This window comes from Notolabrus celidotus, chromosome 6, assembly GCF_009762535.1.
Source record: "Notolabrus celidotus isolate fNotCel1 chromosome 6, fNotCel1.pri, whole genome shotgun sequence".
NCBI lineage: Eukaryota > Metazoa > Chordata > Actinopteri > Labriformes > Labridae > Notolabrus > Notolabrus celidotus.
In genome coordinates, this window is record NC_048277.1 from 18,502,294 (window position 1) to 18,522,488 (window position 20,195).

At 39.3% G+C, this 20,195-nt stretch overlaps 3 protein-coding genes across 3 annotated transcripts; all 3 read right to left on the reverse strand.

Annotated features, from left to right (window-relative positions):
• Positions 1-5,133: 5,133 nt before the first annotated feature.
• On the reverse strand, positions 5,134-7,250 carry odf3b (outer dense fiber of sperm tails 3B). The gene is made up of 7 exons (XM_034685839.1): positions 7,119-7,250; positions 6,401-6,516; positions 6,104-6,307; positions 5,818-5,919; positions 5,609-5,730; positions 5,374-5,514; positions 5,134-5,291 (listed from the first exon to the last, which is right to left on the reverse strand). Exons 2-7 carry the CDS (start codon positions 6,510-6,512, stop codon positions 5,199-5,201), a joined length of 774 nt encoding a protein of 257 aa, XP_034541730.1. The 5' UTR covers positions 6,513-6,516; positions 7,119-7,250; the 3' UTR covers positions 5,134-5,198.
• A 677-nt stretch (positions 7,251-7,927) lies between these two features.
• On the reverse strand, positions 7,928-11,476 carry zgc:77752 (uncharacterized protein LOC393862 homolog). Its single transcript, XM_034686130.1, has 12 exons — positions 11,286-11,476; positions 11,112-11,192; positions 10,748-10,866; positions 10,108-10,245; positions 9,718-9,989; positions 9,334-9,636; positions 8,984-9,226; positions 8,786-8,902; positions 8,587-8,688; positions 8,351-8,428; positions 8,161-8,271; positions 7,928-8,041 (listed from the first exon to the last, which is right to left on the reverse strand). The coding sequence occupies exons 1-12, from the start codon at positions 11,474-11,476 to the stop codon at positions 7,961-7,963; spliced, it is 1,836 nt and encodes a 611-aa protein (XP_034542021.1). The 3' UTR covers positions 7,928-7,960.
• A 1,947-nt stretch (positions 11,477-13,423) lies between these two features.
• Positions 13,424-19,939, reverse strand: LOC117814501 (ADP-ribosylation factor 4-like). The gene is made up of 6 exons (XM_034685874.1): positions 19,721-19,939; positions 18,304-18,384; positions 18,085-18,194; positions 16,563-16,634; positions 14,934-15,059; positions 13,424-14,814 (listed from the first exon to the last, which is right to left on the reverse strand). Exons 1-6 carry the CDS (start codon positions 19,785-19,787, stop codon positions 14,725-14,727), a joined length of 546 nt encoding a protein of 181 aa, XP_034541765.1. The 5' UTR covers positions 19,788-19,939; the 3' UTR covers positions 13,424-14,724.
• Positions 19,940-20,195: the final 256 nt, after the last annotated feature.

The following is a 20,195-nucleotide window of genomic DNA, read 5'->3' on the forward strand; positions in this document are numbered from 1 at the left end:
TTTCATTGTTGGTTTTCTCCTTGTTTGCACTGTGAAGTTTAGATTGGTGGATGTATCACTGCAACGTCTCAGCCTTGTCTCACAGGTGAACATCTCAGCATTCCAACAAACCCAGAATATCGCTGAGAGCTTTCTCTAAGCAACCTCTTAATACTCAAAGCATTGGAGCCTCCCTCCCTTTGAATACATGAAGCTCCAAGTTTAAATGAGTTACCAAGAAGCTACCTGGTACTCTTCATGCTAACAGAGCAAGGGTGATGATGTAGTTTGAGGCAAGATCTGAGATGTTGCCAAGGATATCTCCACCACAGAGATATATGTTTGTTATATTATGTAATAAATTTATAATTAAAACATGAACTGAACTGAATTTTACTGTCATAAATGAATGTTCTAGTGTGATTTATTGAAGTAAATATCACAAAGGACAGTCATACTTTAATAGAAAATAAACAAACATGGTTTGTGTTCAGCATAGTCATCATACAGAAATAATTGAACAACTGGTGTGTTCGATTAGAGTCAACCTACAAAAGGAAACTGTTTGGTCTCATAAACTGCACTGAATGATTTAACCATGGCCGCCTTACATCCATCATTCAGGACACAGCTGGCTGAGCGTTTCACAAGAGTTCAGTACAGCTGCTGTCTACTCACATACGCCTGGTAGCTGCATCTTAAAATATGCTGAAGTTGACTGTGCTCTGGGCCGACTGCAGGATCACAGCAAGTCAGAAAGACAAACATAATAACAATGTGGTTACACGGGACATTAAGTTTTCATTTTTAGGATGCTGAAAACAGTCTTTCCATCATAAAATGAATGCAACATAAGCAGCCAACAGATGCAGATCCCCTCTCACGCTGCAAACACCACTACACACACAAACATTGACAACAGCAGCACACACATCTGAAAATAGCACTTTGTTCTGTGTGGGCTTAGTTTACAATGATTTACATAAATACAACACAACTTAAGCATATATTGTCTCATAATATGTGCTCCTATTATTGTTGTAGATACTGTTGATAAAGTGTTAATGCTAATTCTTAAAACAAATTGACCTTCCTAACAGCAAAATCCCTTGTTATTCCTTCCTTTCAGTGTTACCAGACAGGGAGAGAGGGCAGTGACTTAATGCTGGACTTCGAGAATTTTCAGCAAATTTCAAGCACTATGAGTTACACAGTCACTTGAAAGACATAAGGTGAAACAGCGTACCTTGTTAATAGTGTGCTCTACTGAAATTCATAGATCCTTAGACATTTGTAGCAATTTATTCTCTGCATCCACCTCAGAGATAGATGAATAATCCACAGGGAAGTTTTGGAAGGTGTGTCAACCATTACCAGACCAGTTCACTGTTTTCTGTAAGAACAAATTATAACAAGTTTACATTTTTGATATCAATAATTAATATTTTGATATTGAGAAGTTAACATAATTTCATTAGTAATATCAACTGTTATCTGTTATGAAGTTTGAGTAGATGTGATAACATTTGACATGCTGTAAATATGATTTAAAGAAAACCTGACTAACATAAACAATGGTGAGGAATTTCTTGAAAATACTAAGCATTATTTATGAAAAGAGAATCCTAAATATATATTAAATTAATGATAACGAGTTAAACAACATTGTGTTATAAAGAGTCAGGGAGGGGGGGGGTATATTATCCAAAGCCTAACAGTCGTCAGACATACACACATTGATTTTTTGTTTTAAGCTTGTTTCTATGTGCACCACAATACCGGGGGGGACATAAGTCTTATATATGTAAGTCTCATGTAGTAAGAAAAAATATATATGTATTTAATGTAAATTATTACTTCAGCACTGCTATCTTTACCCTGAGCACCTGAAGGAGGAGCAACAGCTAGTTGATGTTGATTTGAATATGTTCGTCACGGGTAAGCCGACATTTCTAATAAATAAACTTCAAGCTTTTGAAAAGAGTTCATTCCTGGGTCAGAACAGAAGGATTTTGGTTTCTATGCAACAAGGACGCCCAATGGACCCTACATCACGGTTGAAGCTGTTCAAACAGGTGCCTGTCAAAAATGTTTCCTTGCAAATTCAGTAACTGGTTCATGTAACAAATGCATAAAGTTCTTCCTTTTCCATTAATTAATTTTGAAATACAAATTAACTCATTCCTCATTCACTGTTTTCGGAAAAAAAATCAACAGCTGTGGAGTAAGCACTGCACAGGCCAAATTGATCATTGACAGTAGCATGTACGGTCAGGGCTTTAATTACCTGTGACATGTGACCATCGGAGAGACCCTGAAAAAGCATAGGCCTGCTGCCCCCTCCCCCACATGTTTCAAGATGTACTATTCAATTTAAGTAAATCTGGAATAGCCTTCTGGGTGTTATTAGGATTTTGGTGACTTAAATATAATGATTTAAGGGTGTCATTTTGATGCTAACATTTTTCTGCAATATCTTAAGTAGAGACACACCAGTCTCTGGCACTAGACATAACCCGATAATAATAACCGAGCATTTGACCAATCAAGTAGTTGAGTGTTCTTGGAAGTAATTAAAGCCTTTATCTTTTATTGAATTACCATGCTTTAACAGCTGAAATCTTCAGTTGCATTTTACATAATCATTGCAACTGCCCCACCAAAAACTTGAGGATGTAAAAATAAACCTCTGCTGAGTGCCGCTGCTGTGACCTCACATCACAACTGATAAAGGGGAAAGCCCCGACCTAACACCTGCTGAGCTGAAGTCCGAGATCGAGCGCACCTGTTAGGAGCGAGAGTGACGCAGTAACATGCAGGCATATTTCCGACATCGATTCTAATAAATATAGGCACTAGGGATATAAATTCCAAGTATTTCTCATGATTGATCTTTGGAAATGTTAACCATCAGTTATCGATTAATCATTAAAAAATGTTTTAACGTTTTCCATGTGCAAGCATGTGTAAGGGATCAGGTGTCAGCCTGGAACGCAACTGGGTCATAATCAGTCCGACAGCAGAGAAAAAAAGCGCTCCTGGAGACCTGTCACTCAGCCACAGCCCCAAGCTGAGCGTCTCCGCTGTGCACAACACCTGTAGTCATCTGATTCACATCGAAACATCCTTTAAACATAATACACCTCCCTGATGGCAGAATGAAATTAAAGGCCACATGATGTTTGTTCCACGTGATATAAAATCAAATTAGAAATGTGTTAGAGTAAATCCTTAACAATTAATCGATACTCAATTAATTGATTAACTGATTAAACCCTAACCATAACCCTAGACCCTAGCCTTAACCCTAACCCTAACACTAATCGTAACCCTAACCCTGACCCTAGTCGTAACCTTAACCCTAACCCTGACCCTAATCCTAACCCTAAACCTGACCCTAATCCATAACCCTAACCCTAGGTTATGGATTGGGGTTAGGGTTACAATTAGGGTTAGAGTTAGGGTTATGGACGAGGGGTTAGGGTTATGGATTAGGGTTAGAGTTAGGGTTATGGATTAGGGTTAGGGTTATGAAGTAAGGTTAGGGTTAAGGTTACAACTAGGGTTAGGGTTACTTTTATGGGTTAGGGTTAGGGTTATGGATTAGAGTTAGGGTTATGAATAAGGGTTACTTTTATGGATTAGGGTTAGGGTTATGTATTATGGTTAGGGTTACCACTAGGGTTAGGGTAATGGATTAGGGTTAGGGATCAGGGTTAGGGTTAGGGTTATGGGTTAGGGTTAGGGTTACGACTAGGGTTAGAGTTAGGTTTACGACTAAAGTAAGGGTTATGGATTATGGATTAGGGTTAGGGTTAGGGTAATGGTTCTGGATTAGGTTTAGGGTTAGGGTAAAGACAAGGGTTAGGGTTACGACTAGGGTTAGGGTTGGGGTTAATGATTAGGGTTATGGATTAGGGTTAGGGTTATGGATTAGGGTTATGGATTAGGGTTATGGATTAGGGTTATGGATTAGGGTTAGGGTTATGGATTAGGGTTAGGGTTAGGGTTATGGATTAGGGTTATGGATTAGGGTTAGGGTTATGGGTTTAGGGTTAGGGTTGCGACTAGGGTTAGGGTTAGGGTTATGGATTAGGGTTAGGGTTATGGATTAGGGTTATGGTTACGACTAGGGTTAGGGTCATGGATATGGATTAGGGTAAGGGTTATGACTAGGGTTTAAGTTAGGGTTATGATTAGGGTTAGGGTTAGGGTTAGGATTAGGGTTTTGGTTACTGTTAGGGTTAGGTTTATTGGTTAGGGTCATGATTAGGGTTAGTGTTACTATTAGGGTTAGGGTTATGATTAGGGTAATGGTTAGGTATCATATCAAAAGTATCACAAAATATTTTTTCTTTTATCCATGCAGTGACCCAAAGGATCAGACCCCTAAAGAGGTCAAGGGAGCAGCCGTCGGAGGTGCAGCAGCTGCTTCTGGAGGCCCTCCAGAACCGGCCAACTACACCCGCTCCACCTCCCCCCCTCAGAGGACGAGTTTTTCCTCAAAACTATGCTTCCTTCCCTACAGAGAAAACCACTCGAGACGAAAGAATTTGTAAAATTTCAAATGTATATATTAATCTATGAATTGAGCACTGTTTCTCTAAAGTTGATACCAGTGGACCCTATACAGAATAGTTTATTTTTAAACAGGGGCAACAATCTCTGCAGGGAACGAACAAGGTCAATGCACCAAAGACAACACTGTAGCACCTATGATATGTATCATGTTATTTTTCTTGGTAGGACAGTTTTAGAATCACTATTCCATATTTCAGATCAACAGACCTTTCCTATCAAAGGCAGGTGTGTCTAAAAGCATTACAAAGTAATACTCACTGTGACACCTGAATAAAATGCAGACAGTTGTGCTTTTGTTGCTACTTGCCAGTAACAATTTATATTGAAGTAAATAAACAAGTTATTTTTTCAGTTGCCAACAGAAAATGTTTATCAAACAGGCAAAACACATATTTATATTTTTCTCTACACCACAACAAATAGCTAAAATAAAATTATGTGAAATAAAAAAGTTTGACATGAGACTCTTGTGAAATTTAAATCCATACAATTTACACTAAAACCTGGTAATGGGTATAACCCTGACCAGAGGAGGCCTGTTCAATATTTCAAATAAAAGGGATCACTGAGCAATTCTCTTTTTCTTTTTTATTTAGTCGTGCCATGTGAATTTCTAAAGTAAGAGATGAAACCTGCCATTATTCAGGCACCTCTACTATGAAGGGAGCGATGAATTGTGAATGACGCAGTCCAAAAGAGAAGCTTGGAGCTTTTTTTCTTGTGTTAGACACCTAGGAGAAGAAAAGTGTCAGTGAATCATCAAAATGCCAGGTTTCCTTGTTCATGAAATACAACAATTTGAAGCTCTCTTACCATCTCAGGATTATGTGCACCAGGTCCTGGTTTCTGTGTGGTATCACCTGGTGTGTAGTTGCGGCCTGTCATGCTGAAATGGGGAGGTTTTTGCATGTACAGATTCGGGTCCACAGCTTTGTAGGCAGCAGGGCCAGGAGTCTGAAAAGAGAGAAAAGTACAAAGAACAAGAGTAAAATACAGGATATCTGAGTTTTTTTTAAAGGAAATTGAAGGATTAGAATACTTCACATACCTTCCTCAGGTCCTCATGGAAGCTTCCAGATTTGCTGCGGCCACAGATGGAGTAGCAGGGAGCTGCAGATTTGCCCACAGTTTTGGGCCCCAACACAGGAGGCAGACTGTGGGCAGCTGGACCTGTAGTATCAGCATCAGGTGAAGTTTATAATATTGATTCCATGAAATGTTGTCTAAAAAAGGTTTCTGCAAAGTGCATTATTATACCTGGTGTTTCGTTAATCCTTTGGTCTTTGCCCCTTCCAGATAGAGAATAAGCTGGAGAGGAGCGGAAGATCCATTTTCCCGAATGCTCCGGGGAGTATTTGCCTGAAACACAAAAAAAAATTCATACAAACACTGATGGATAAACTTACTCTTTGACATCGATAGCTGTAAAAAAAAATAAAAATAAAAATAGCTGTAGTGATTAGTCTGTGTGTCCAAGATCAGTGGTATCTGTTTTCATGTGCATCTAAAAAATCTGTTGCATTGTGTAAGAGGTTTTGCTGACCTGGCCCTGGAGCCTTGAACACTTCTGGGTCCTTTGGACGACTCTGGAGTGAAAACGCAGGTGTGCCATCTCGGCCTGCTCTGGTGATGTTGGAGGGGATCAGGTATCTTGGTCCAGGGGAGCAGTTACAACTGGCCTGCTCATGTCGTATCCCAAAGCTGAACATTGGTGCTTTGTATTTAGTAGGGTCATGCTTAGAATTGCCTTTTTGGAGGAAACAAAAACATTTGGTGTCAAATGAATTATTTGTTTATGTAATAATTGCTGAAGAAATGCATTAAGCCATTTTGGTTCTACCTGTGAGACCTGGTAGTGCATATATGGGCCCTGGGCTACCATAGAGAGCAGCTATTGGTGCTTTTGGCCTGTGGGGCCTCCATGTCCCAACCCAACCTTCAGTGTTTGACATGACCCTGATGAAGAGACAATGGATTCATTTGCAGTCTGTCTTTGTGTTCAAAATATGGAAATGTAGTTAACTTTCATTGAAATAAAAAAATATAAAGAAGGAAAACCAGTGTCACAAAAATAAGTAAAGTTACACTCTGTGTCAAATACGTACAGGACAAAAAAGTATTACATGCACTTTAATGTGTATATTAGTTAATATCTATCACTCTTGCCCTGTGGTTAATTATCACCTCAACTTATCACACAGTATAAAACAGGCTTAAGGAGCACTGGGAAATTCAAATGAACCCATATGTAAGTGAATCAGTCTTTCTACTGTAACTCCCCTCTGTGTTTAACAGCAGTGTCTCTTAAGAGCAGCAGTATTACTTCAGAATTAAGTTTATCTCATAAAATACAGAAACATAGATGAATAGGGTTTACAGTCAATCAATCATTTGTAAGTGTAACCTGCGTTACACCAAAACAGTGTCATACACCCAGAGAAGTCTGCAACATTATGTCTACTAAGTACATGTTTCATTCAGTTAAATCAGTCTCTGATTTAAAAGTATGAAGTCAGTGACTGCATTAAGATGAGATCTAAAAGAGTTGACAATTTTACCTTTCCAAACTCCTGATCCTCCCCTGAGTTTCAATCTGTGTCAGGTTTTAGCCCCCGGAGCTCAGAAGTGTGCACTGAACCCAAACAAAAACTGTTTGGTGCTTGTCAACTTTGCTATGACAACGCTGCCATAGAGATGACTCTTTGACAGATATTCATAATGTGTGTCTGTATAAATGTGTGTATGACTGTGTGTGTATGAATGTGTGTGTGGGATTCCATTAAGTTTAAAAGAAAAATACAGACAAACACAAACCAGGAGTTCAAGTTATTTATTAAAAAGGAAAAGGTGAAACAGTCTCCAATCTGTAAAAATGAAGGTACTGAAGCTTCTTTTTAAGTCAACTTGAAACAACATTTTTTACAATATGATAAAAAAATGTTTTTAGATACTACTATGTAGTTGAACAACTATACGTGTACACGTCCACAGAGTGCAGGAAATGTTCAAGCGTTGCATGGCAACAGCCCAGTTCTAGCCAAGTTCTGGAACTTGTGTTGGCAAAGCCAGATCACTCCTTAAATAACAAAAACATTAAAACTTTTGTTTCTTATTACTTTTTACTGATAGCAGCCCTTTGTTGAACTGTTTAATCACACTTGTGGTTGTGCTGTTGTTCTCAGCATGGCTGTAATTTTCAGCACTCAGCATATTCTTTTGTGCTCATGAGACTTATCTTTTTTTTTTCTCAGGAAAATATCTTTGATATATTTTCTTCAAAAAGAGACTTTTTAACCTTTTGATTTTGCCAGCTGCCATGTGCTCAGGATGAAAACCCACTAACTGGAAGAAGAAGAAATACATGTGCTCTGTTTGCTTGCTTTTAGTGCTGCATGTCCTGCTAGGTGTTGTAGTTTTCTCTCAAACTCGCCTTCAAGACCCTCATCAAAGTTGTAAGACTTTCCAGGTCCTCTTGGGGGCGCTGGTGGTTTAATAGAAATACAATGAATAAACAAAACTAAACACCCTCATTGTATAAGGTTTCTGATGGAACAAATACACTCCAGACTTGCCTAAACCATGACTCCACATTTGTCTTACCCTTGTTAGAGTCCTCATCAGTCTTGAGAGCAGTGCCTCCTCTCGGTGTGGACACAGACTGCTGACTGTGCTCACACAGCTCAGCAGACAGTAGATGGTGTGTCTCTGTGCCTGGAATTAAAATTTTGCAGAGGAGGTTTTGAGTTCATTGTTTTCCAAAAGGTTACTCATAATTTATCTGTTTTCTTACCTTCTTGAGCACTCTGAGGGGCTTCCTGTTTGCTTGGGTACTCAACCTGTCTACATCCTCTGCACTCAGAACTGGGTCCTGGATCACATTGGAGAGACAGATTTAGGACTAAGTGGAAGATGTTATGCCAGTATGGTAAATGTAAATTGAAATTAAAAATGTGATGCTGTATTTATATTTTTACAGCCCCCACATATTAATAAAATAATGTTCCCATCATGTTTGATAACACTGACCCTTAACCTGTCTAACCAAGTCCACAACAGACAACTGAGGACATGAGGATCCGACTCTGTGACCAGCAAAGCCCAGCTACTGTCACTGCTGTTCAACTCCTCCTGTTGAAAGAATAACAGCATCAATCCAGTGACTGAAGCTTTTAAAGTCATTATGATATCTACCGATGTCAAACAAGGTTTGCGTGTGTTTTTTCACCTGCAGCAGAGCCGATCGTTGCAGGGTAGTTTCTCCTGGAGGAGCTTGGTCTGCCATCGCCTTAGCAACAGCACGGGCAACAGAGGTTGGGCCTGGGTTATATGAGTTTCTGCACAACTTTACACACAGAGATCATGAATACTTCAAGATATGCATCAAACTTTTGTTGATCATCCACTTTTCAAAAGTCACAGTTACCTCAGTGCTGGACCTGGATTTTGTAAACGGCTGATTAGCCAAACAAGTGGATCTTTTGCAGGTGCTGCTGGATTTCATGCTTGATAATGGGATGTTGAGTTTATGAGATTCTTTTTTGATGGTCAGGTGTCCAGGTGATAGGATATTACAAGCTGGTCTCAGATCAGGTGGTATAAGATCTTGTAGACACCGTTGTTTCTCATTTTCAAGTGCTGGGCTGAAGAATGGACTCATCTCCAGATGCTTTTAAGGATGGAATACAATAAAGTTAGTAAATCATCAATAACCAGATTCATTTGGATACTTTCATCAACTTGATGTGACTCTGGTTGAATGATGTCAAACTGCACCTTGTTTACTGTCATCTTGCTGAGATCAGAGTCACTGTAGCTGCGTTGGTCCAACACCTTGTCTCTCCTCCTCTCTAAAAACTCCAAATGCTCATCCCAGGAGGAAACTCGATAAGTGTCCACCCAAGAGCTCTTATGACTGTCCCTCAGTAAGGGCAAGTATTGTTTGGCTGCCAGGGTCTCCCTCACAATCCTGCCCAGGGATCTCAGTGCTGACCTCTTTTCCAGTTCAGCATAGAACTCTGGAGGAGCAGGCAGACCCAGGGCCAGGCAGGAGAGACGCACACACAGGAGGTACACCACCTAATGAGAAGTTCAAGGAGGTCAGGAAGAGAGGGAGGTGCAGTATATGTGATCAAGGTAGTATGGTGATAGAACCCTAACCTTTGGTGTGTGCCTGAGGTTCCGTGCCTCCTGGCCATGCAGCACCAGTGCCTGTCGGTTTAGATAGTGCTGCAGAGTGAAAGGAGCCCCATGCTTCAGGTTGAGGTCTGGGTATTGGACCAGCTGTGAGCCAATCAGGCGAGCAAAGTCAAACACCTGGCTAATCTGTGACCGAGTCTGGATAGAGCGTGGTCGTCTGATCCGCACGTAATGGACAGCCTCACTCGGGCTGATGCGCAGCGTGTAGATCAAATAACAGGCTATCAGGACGCCTATTTAGCACCAAGAACAAAACAGAGACACACATGCAAACACACTGAATATGTCTGATACAGTCAAATGTGCATGAGCTAAAACATAGTATTTGTATAAACAATAGATGATTCCCACCTGTTCTGCCCAGACCTGCATGGCAGTGCACAGCCACTCTCCCCTCCCTCACTGCAAAGGCCAAAACCTTCACCGCATCAATTATACCAACAAGAGAGGACACACCAAAATCTGGCATCCCAAAGTTGTAAAAGTAAACTGCAAAGAAGCATATATAAGAATATATGAGCACATGTACTGTTGTTATATTATAGCACCTCTTACTGCTACTGTATAACAAAGAAACACAAAACATGGTGCACAACAAAAGTGATAGTTGCTGCACAATTTGTAACCTTCTCCTAGGATACTTATCAAACTTTTACTGCGTTTTGTTCCATCACATATTTTACTCATTTGTATTTTACTTGACCTTTATTTAAGCAGGAGAAAACCCCACTGAGGTTTAAACATCTCTTTTCAAGAGTTCTCTGGCCAGGACAGGCAACAGCATAATTAAAAAAGATTCTCAGAAACAATGAGCAACCATGCATACAAGTATAATATAAAATACATGGTCACTGGTATAATACATTCATAACATGAAAAACAAACTTAATGAATTAAAGATGATTAAAGAGTCCTTTACTTTTAACCTGTTAATGAACAAAAATACCTATGTGTACATTGCATGTTGTATATTTCTGTATCAAGATCTTACTGTCATTGTCCATGAAGATCTGTGGAGAATATGTGAAACCACTTTGAGGGTCTAGGGGTGGTCCACAGTGAGCATGCTCTCCTGGGAGCTGCATGTTAATGATGGACCTGATGTTCAACCTGGAAACAAGTCATGAATTATGAAGATAACAGTTCATGTTGTGCTTTTTTTGTGACTCAGGGCTTATATTTATTGTAAAAGTAAAGTTAGTATATTTCCTCATTTTATGGCATTGATTGGTATGAATTAAAGCTAATAATGTTAGACATCTCATCTTTACTTTACAACTTTTCGGACTACTTATGTATCAGTCGCACATCAGAACAAAACAAACCTTCCAGGAGAATTAATGATCACTGATTACCTCTGAAATTGTTCTATTATGTTGTACTTCTCAATAAGACGATAGGCTGGTCGAGCCATGGCAATGATGTCATCTGTCACCCTGTGATAGAAAGAAGTTCCTTTTCAGTAAACAGACACTATACCACTATACCACAGACAGTAACATCTTCAAGCAACAGTCACAGAGTCTCACCATGAAGAGAAAACACCTCGGATGACTTGTTGATTTGATTTCCAGCACTCTGGTCCTTCATAGCGACAGTCTAGTCCTCCACAGGCCAGCAGACAGAGGAGCTTTGGTGGGATAGCCTTCACCAGGTTCTCCCTGGCCTTGGAATATGATGGCAGTGGTACTGGTGTGTGTGGGGTCAATGTTGGCATCATCCTGCATGACAGCAGTGGCACAGGCCTGTGTTACTTGTGCCACTAACTGGGCTGCCAAGGAATTTCTGACTTTTTACAGAGTCTCAAAACTCAAGTTGAGAAAGCTTCTACTTCAGATGTTTTTATTCTAAATGTTAAGAAAAGGTCATCAGGCTGGCAAGGCTATCAAAAACAGCAACGTTTTCAAGTAGTTCAATGAACTTAGCAGTGTGATATTCCTCATTGTACTTGGTAATTACTGAAATTCAAAACTTACCTTAAAGGTCATGTAAAAAGGTGAAGCTGTAAATCCCATTGAATGTATTTCCACAGTTGAAGAGTGCAGAGTAGTGAACAAAAAGGGTTTCTGAAAGCAGCAAAACAGATATGTGCTTCTCAATGCTGACCCACTTTGGTGCTGCAGATACAGATACATATGTCTCCAACACACCCACAAACAAATGTGTGCTGACCCAGCTCCACTAAGCCTGATTATCTATCATAAATACATTACAACAGACATGCACACATCACAGCAAGCCAATTATATAATGCTTATAGCTTCACTTATTAACACTGTGTGAATGCCTTAAATACCTGACACAAGATGAAGCTTCAAACAGGATTTTACTGAAACTGTAATGTAGAGGAAATGTTAATAGTTGATTAGTCATCGTGAAAAGAAAAAAAACATTAAGCTATAAAATCTGTTGGTTTGATTTCACTGGAGTGTCTTCATCCAGGCAACTAGTATGACAGAAAACATATGCACAGCAGAGGTTTGTACAGTATCTGGAGCCAGGTCTGGTCTTGTGACTCTGGAGAAATCACCCTCTTCAGAGAAGCAATGGAAACAGCACAATAATACTGTAGTTAAGACAACTCAAATCCTCAGTTCTCCTTTTATTAATGATTTAGCCTCAGCTGGGTGTTTGGCCATTATTCACAGCTTCAAACTCTCCTTTCTTTAAGCTTATTAGGGGGGCGACCAGAGGCCACATTCAATTGTTGGTGAGGGATTATCAGACTATTTAAAACACAGGGCCTGTTGCTAACTATCAGTCATGCAGACACAGTGAAAAATATTTAAGTGCAGGCATCGCATGGAGATCCGAAGTAAGAGTCTCAATGTTTAACTAGAATGTTTTACTCCCTCCCTAATAGTGAAATAACTTTTTGCTCTGTTGCAAAGACAGAATTACTGTGGAAGATTGTTTTAAATAACTTGGTCAGGCAGTTCTTTTGAGAATATAAAGAAAATAATATGCTTTTGGGAATTTAAGTATATTTTACAATAATCCTGCAAAAGCAAATATTTGAAAAACTAACCGTAATGTGTACATGAGATGATGTTAATCCTCCTGCTGTTAATTCATAACTTCCTACATGGATGGCGAACCTTAACCTCACAATTTAGAATTGCTGTTTGTGTCACTGTAATGCCCTTCTCTCAATCAGTACACCATACCCCAGAACAATATAGATTGACATGTTTTTTCTGTTATCTCTGCATTCTCTCCTGTCCTCCATCAACAAAAGAGGTCAGAACAAAGGTTGACTGCACTGTAGGTCATGTTGAATCAATGCCTGGCTTTACCACAGCTTTGCCTTGCATTTTAGATGTACGCTTGGTTTCAGACCTCCAGTCCCAGAGCTGTTTGAAGCTGAAATGGAGCCATCTGGCAGCTTATTTATACCAATAACTTTCTGGGTCTTATTCAAAACAAGCTTCCCAGACAGGCAACCATTATTTAACATGAAGAGGCAGCATGTTTTGCTTCTTCTCTTTAGACACGCAAGGTGTATAGATAAAATGTGAGATGTTTAATAAATTGGTTTGTTGCAGATATCTTAGACTTGTTCTAACAAAGCACAAGTCCTTGCAAGACAGAGACTATATTAATGACATTTAAAAAAATTAATAAGAAGGCCCCATTCTTCACAAGAAGTGGAATCCAAAACAAAACCTTTTGATTTTTATGGGCTTTATTCAGAGCTTTTTGTAAGATAGCACTTATAGCAAATATTTTTAAGAGTCGCAGCCTCAGCAACTGCAATCACAGACTGGAATGTGTACACAAATAAAGTGATGTGCTGGTATGTTTCTGAGTTTAAAAAAAACAGAATAACTACGAATACAACACAGTTATTGTCAGACAAAACATCATCAGCCCCAGTCGCTGCAAAAAAAAAAAAAGACAACAAAATAAAAACATGCTACTGTACTGTGCTGCACTGACCATGTGTCAGCACTGAAAAAGATGATTCCTTCTTCCTGTTAGTGTAAACAAGAGAAGTGAAACCTTACTTAAATCCTTCTTTTCAATGTGTTTTTTTTAGAAAGGAAGGACATTGTGAGGTCAAGTTTTTAAATGTTCAGAGAGGAAAAATCCATGTTGATAGTGAAGTCAAAAAAGCCCTTAACGCTCATGTTGGGGTGTGGATCCACTGGAGCATACCACATAATGCAACACCAGAGGATGTGTCTCATTGCACAAGTTTTCTTCCAAAAGCAAAAAGTCACTGTTGAATCTTAGAAGGATGAATAAGAGATAAAAGGGATAACTCAGATTTGTGTCCAAAGGGACCAAAAGGCACAGCACTCCTTTGTGGTTGCATCTACTGGAAGGCAACATGGGTTCACACCGTTAACAAACTCTATGTTAGGAATCAATGCCAGCTTCATCTAACCCTTGTCTTTCTGATTCTGTAGGCAACAGGCCTTTGAACGACGAGCTGGCATCAAATTGAGGACACAGTGGTGAAGAGCAAAGGGTCACGGATGAAGGGGAGTCAAATATTCACATGGGGTTGTAGATAAATAGCTTGTGGCAGCCTACAATTATGTGTATATTGTCATATCCCCTCAGCCAAGGCTTGACAATACAGTTACTGTAAGCTCAAAAAGTGTACAAGTGGTTCAAGTGGGGGAAAAAACAAGACAACACCCAAACATTTTTCATTGATTCCAGGACATTAAAAAAAAAAAAAGGCAGTTCACTCATCAAAACTGAATGTGTGTCCGCAACCTGCCAAGAAAGAGGATTCTCATGAGGGCCAAAAGTAGAAACTATGTGCAGGGAAAATATGGTTATAGTGTTGATAATAAAAGGAAAATGAGAGGATTAAAAGATGTCCCAAAGATGATTATATCGTCCAACAGCTTTGACCTTTTGGTGAACACTGGTGCTAAAAGACTGTTTGTTTCTGGATGTCTGTGCCTTCTCTCCTGTTTAGTCTCTCTATCTCATTTGTCAGGCTGATGCTCATTAGGCTCTGCCTGATAACTCTGTGGAAAGCCAGTCCAGTCCTTCATACAAGCCATCTCCCTGGGTGGCGCAGGTTGACTGAACGTGCCACTGTGGGGTCAGAGATAACAGGTGTAGTTAGCCTTGAGATGTAGATAAAACTCTGCACATGCGAAGAGATATGAATGGTTCTGAAGGTCTATTGAGCACATTTCTATCATTTTACTTACAGTTTGGTTGCGGAAGTTGGAAAGGCCAAGTTTCTCTGTGATCTCGTTTACATTCAAGGCATTGGGAAGGTCCTGTTTGTTAGCAAACACCAGCAGAGCAGCCTCTTTCAACTCATCCTCTCCCAACTAAAAGGGCAGAAAAGAGATAAGAATATCAGTTGTAAGATTTCATTTAAGGGTTGAAAAACACAAAATAGCTTTCATTTCAGTAATTTACATAAAATATATTTGATATTTTTACAAAACAAGCCTTGGTAAAACACCAAATGTTATACAATGCAGGGGAAATATTTGCTGCCATAACGGACGTGGTGGACTTAATGAAAGGTGGTTATGGTCAATTTCCTCTACAATAATAGAAAAGGCATGTTTGGGGTATTTTTTGAGTCAGCTTGAAGAAGCACTGCATACAATTTAGCTATAGCATCTAGCTGTAAGGTTCTTGTGTAGGGTTCTTGGATCTGACTGTACTACGGCTTCACCTTGATGAAAAGGAACATAAAGTTACAGCTCAGTTCAAGTGTTCAAATTAAGAGATTCAGCCTTTTCCAATTATACGGCACTGTTTTAGCAAATCAAAAAATGTTAGCCAAATTGCAGGCTTTCAAATCCTCCCAAACAAATCTGTGCATTCTGGTTAGCATTGTTGCTTGAGTGTGTGAATGAGATATACACTGAGGAGAGACGAGGGATCACAGCCAAACAATTAAGCAAGAGAGAGAAATTACTTTCATCACATGGCTTACTCTACAACAGGATAAATTAACATTAAAAATGTCTAAAGGTCTATAAGCATCACAGAATGGATAAAACCCATTCTGGTTAATGTGAAATCTAACAAAAATATTTTAGCTTCTCTATTCAGTGTTTTTACAGGTTTTAATAATGTTTGTTTGATTTGGAGAGCTGCTGATAATTTAGCCTAAATGCAGAAATTATAACTTATAAAGAAGCGGAGAATGAAAAAAAGGGGAGGAGCTAATGTGAGGAGCAACGTCTAATGTGCTGTGACAGCAGAAGAGGGAGAAACCACATGTTTTTTTTACTTGTGTTAACCGTTTCATCTTTAACCCCAAAAATAACATACAAGACAAAATGCAATACAGTGAACACCTTGTTCACTGAGTGTTTTGTTTTTCATGGACCTCACCTATTGCCGTTTTGGTGACTCATAAAGAATTTGTACACACCTATTGTAATGAACATGTGACTATGTGAGGCAGCACAAGATAATTACAAAACAGAGTTCTACAGATCAGGAATCTGTATGGTTGATGAAGTCAACACCATTATCTAATACCTGAAACATTCATGGGTTATTAATTGTGTGATTCACATGTGAACAAATACAGGCTTTTTTTGTAGATGGTTTTTTTCCTACCAGAGAATAAACAAAAATCATTCAAGTTTTACTACATAAAAATCTCAGTGGTATGAGGACTGTCAGATTTCAAAATTTAGTTTGACTCTGCTGGGAAGTCAGGAGGGAGAAAGGATGATTTCTTGAATAAACTACATCAGAGTAGGAGTCAGCCTGCTGCTCTGAGTAAGAAACTACTAGTCTAAATATCATTGCATCAGTATAAAAAAGAGAACAATATTTATCTATACTCAGTATTAAATACTTACCATCTTTACAAGCTCATCAGCAGCCTCTCTCACTCTTTCTCTGTCATTACTGTCTACTACAAAGATGAGGCCCTGGAAAAGAAAAGGAAAAGAAACAAGGAAGTGAAAGGTTTTCCTTCCTCTCAATTTTAAAGCTCATCAATTTAATATCTTAAGTCCATTTTTGAGGAAAACTGTAATCTGGTTTTGGCAGTCTTTTAAAATGTTATTAAGCAAATTATGTTTATTTATGCAGATGTGTAGCATACAGATCTACAGAGCTTTTTCTTTGTACAAATTCCTGAGTTAACATTTAAATTGCATAGCTTTAGTGGATTAGATTTAGGAAGAGTTTTTTGAAGTGGGGTAATATGAGTTACATTGCTCTAGTACTCCTGCTAGTCACAATGGGTGCTGGTGAGCTCTTCCCCTTTAATGAGAAAATTCCCAGATGACCTGCAAGCAAGCAAGCTAGGCTACGATTCACTGAGGAGGGGGCCACCTCCTTCCCATAATTTCGCTAAAGTTGAGGAAATATGGTCCAAGCACCCAACACGGTGCAATTGTATGGTCTACTAGGAAGAATTGCAGCTCTTGACTTTGCCGTCAGAAACCCCCTTTGTTTTGGCACTATTTTCGGATGCACCTCGCAGATGTGCGTTCTTCCGCTACATGAGCATGGATACACACCGATCAGCTGCTTGGATCATGTAATAGTGTAATAAAAAAAACAAAAACAAAGAATCAGTAAAAGCAGAAAACTTATGTTGGAGACAAATTTCCTCTGGATGATGAGTGATGCAGACTGGAGCCGTATGTGAGCCGCTGGTATCCTCTGATTCAGAAAGGTCCTGAAGTATTGTTGCCACTAAGTCCCTCTCCCCGACAGCAGAAGCTATCTGGGTTCATTGGCATGGGCTCACAGTTTACACACCGGCACCACCAGGTAACGTAGGATCTCTCCTGCTCACTCGTTAGCACAGAAGTTTCTCCCTTCTCTTCTTCGGTATGTTGGGTCTGCATCTGGAGTTCTTCCTATGTAAACTCTGGTTCATAGAGAAATCCTCTTGTGTCCACAGTAAACGACATGTCATCGTCGCTGTCAGAATCACAAATTTTTACAGTTAGTAGTTTTTGTTCCTAAAAGTGCAGGCAGTTCCAAACAGCTGATCGCCGTGTATCCTTGCTCATGCAGTGGCAGAACACCGGTCTGCGAGGTGCGTCCGAAAATAGTTCCAGAACAAAGGAGGTTTCTGACAGCAAAGTCAAGAGCTACATTTTTTTTCTAGCAGACCATACAATTGCATCGTGATGAGTGCCTGGACCATATTTTCTCAACTTTAGCGAATATACGCGAAGAAGGTGGCCCCGTCCGCACAAAATTGTTGCCTAGCTTGCCTGCCAGTCATCTGGGAATTTTCTCATTAAAGGGGAAGAGCTCACCGTCACTCATTGTGGCTAACAGGAGTACTAGTGCAATGTAACTCATACGACCCCACTTCACAAAAACTGAAATATCCCTGTAAGCTTTAAACAGTCATACCTGTGTGTTCTGAAAGTAATGTCTCCAGAGAGGTCTGATCTTATCCTGGCCACCCACGTCCCATACCGTGAAACTGATATTTTTATATTCTACTGTCTCCACGTTGAAACCTGTTGAAGGGTCAGAAAAGATTTAGATCCGTCCTATCAAACAGATTGAGGTACACATTTAATGATTAAGAGGACAAAGCTTGACAGTAACTAACACAGTGTCTCTTACCAATGGTTGGGATCGTGGTCACAATTTCACCAAGCTTCAATTTGTACAAGATAGTCGTTTTCCCAGCGGCATCCAGCCCAACTATAGAGAAACAATAAAGTAGAAATCAACAATGATATCAGGAGAGGATACATGTTAGAGACGTGGATGAACACCTGCTGTACATTTTACAGGTGTTCACCTGTAGCTCTAGTCATCAAACAGCAAATGACAGGAAATGACATTGTAAAACACCAAACAATGTGTCTGAGGGGAACCTAATATTATGGAATAGTATCATGACAAGGTAACCAACATTTATAAAAACGTATGTATAACAAACACAAACATATTTACATATATATGCACTACTGGTCAAAAGTTTGGAAACACCTTCTCATTCAAGGGTTTGTATTTATTTTAATTATTTGAAACACTGTAGATTAATACTGAATACATCAAAACTATGAAAGAACACATATGGAATTATTTAATGAACAAAAAAGTGTTAAACAAACCAGAATTTATGTTTTATATTTTAGAATCTGTAAAGTAGCCCCCTTTTTCCTTCATGACAGCTTTGCACACTCTTGGTATTCTCTCAGTCTGCTTCATGAAGTGGTCTCCTGGAATGGTTTCTAATGAACATGAGCCTTGTCAAGAGTTCATTTGTAGAATTACCTGCCTTCTTAAAGCTCCCGTGAGGAACTTTCTGTTTGTGTTGACTTTGGCGCCCCTCTGTGGACTAAGTGATCTTGCTTATTTTGTCTTGTACATGTGTAAATTATGTTATCTCCTCCTGCTTACAACAGTCAACTATTTCACACATTAAGAGTATTTACTTCAGAAAAAGGGCTTTTATTGCTGTGCTGTCAATCACCTTATCTGACACCTACCCTCTCACAGCGATTTCAGGCTTTAAAATAACAAAACAGAAATAATCAATATCTTTTCTAACAATCTTGTTTGCTTTTGTAGGTCATAAAGAGGCATCAATGTTCATTTCAGTCCATTTCATGACTACTCCAAAACTCCTCATAGGAGCTTTAATGTGTTTGAGACCATCAGTTGTGTTGTTCAGAGGTAGGGTTAGCACACAATGGACAGCCCTACTTGACTCTTGCTGTAATCCACATTATGGTAAAAACCATTTTCTTTGATAGTTTTGATGTCTTCAGTATTAATCTACAATGCTGGAAATAATTATAATAAATAAAAACCATTGCATGAGAAGGTGTGTCCAAACTTTTGACTGGTAGTGTATATATCCATATACAAGCTTAAACCCCTTAAACTACTATACTTCGATTTGAGGTTCAAACTGAGTTTTTGAACTAACAACTTTCATTAAAACTTGTCCAGATGAATCATCAAGCTAGCTCTAGCTCTAGCTAAAGCTAAAGGTTTGTTCACATAGTCAAACACAACTTTCACTCACCCATCAAAATCCTCATCTGTTTTTTGCCAAAAAGCCGAGTAAATAAACCCGAAAATGTGAGCCCCATGACTGTTTACAGACGATTGAAACCACGAAAGAAAAAGTGATCCCAGCCACTTGAGAAAGTCCTCTCTGATGATATTTCTCTGGATGCTGAGTCTCCACTCAGGACTACAGCCGACGAACTGCCACGTCCGGGCCAACGTGGAATCCACGACGTCATCATTTTGACTCAACTTTATTAACACACGACCGAAAAACAGAAGTTATAAAACACATTCCTCCATTCTCCATGTGTTCTTCTTATTTTAGTTATTACATAAAATAACCAACACTGAAAGTTAAAATGTTGGTAGAAAAGTGACCAAAAACACGACAAAAAAAAGCCTCAGTACATTATTTCAAGAAATCACACGTCGAAAACATAAACGTGGGTCGTTCATACCACTAGATGGCGTTCAGAACCCCAGAACTA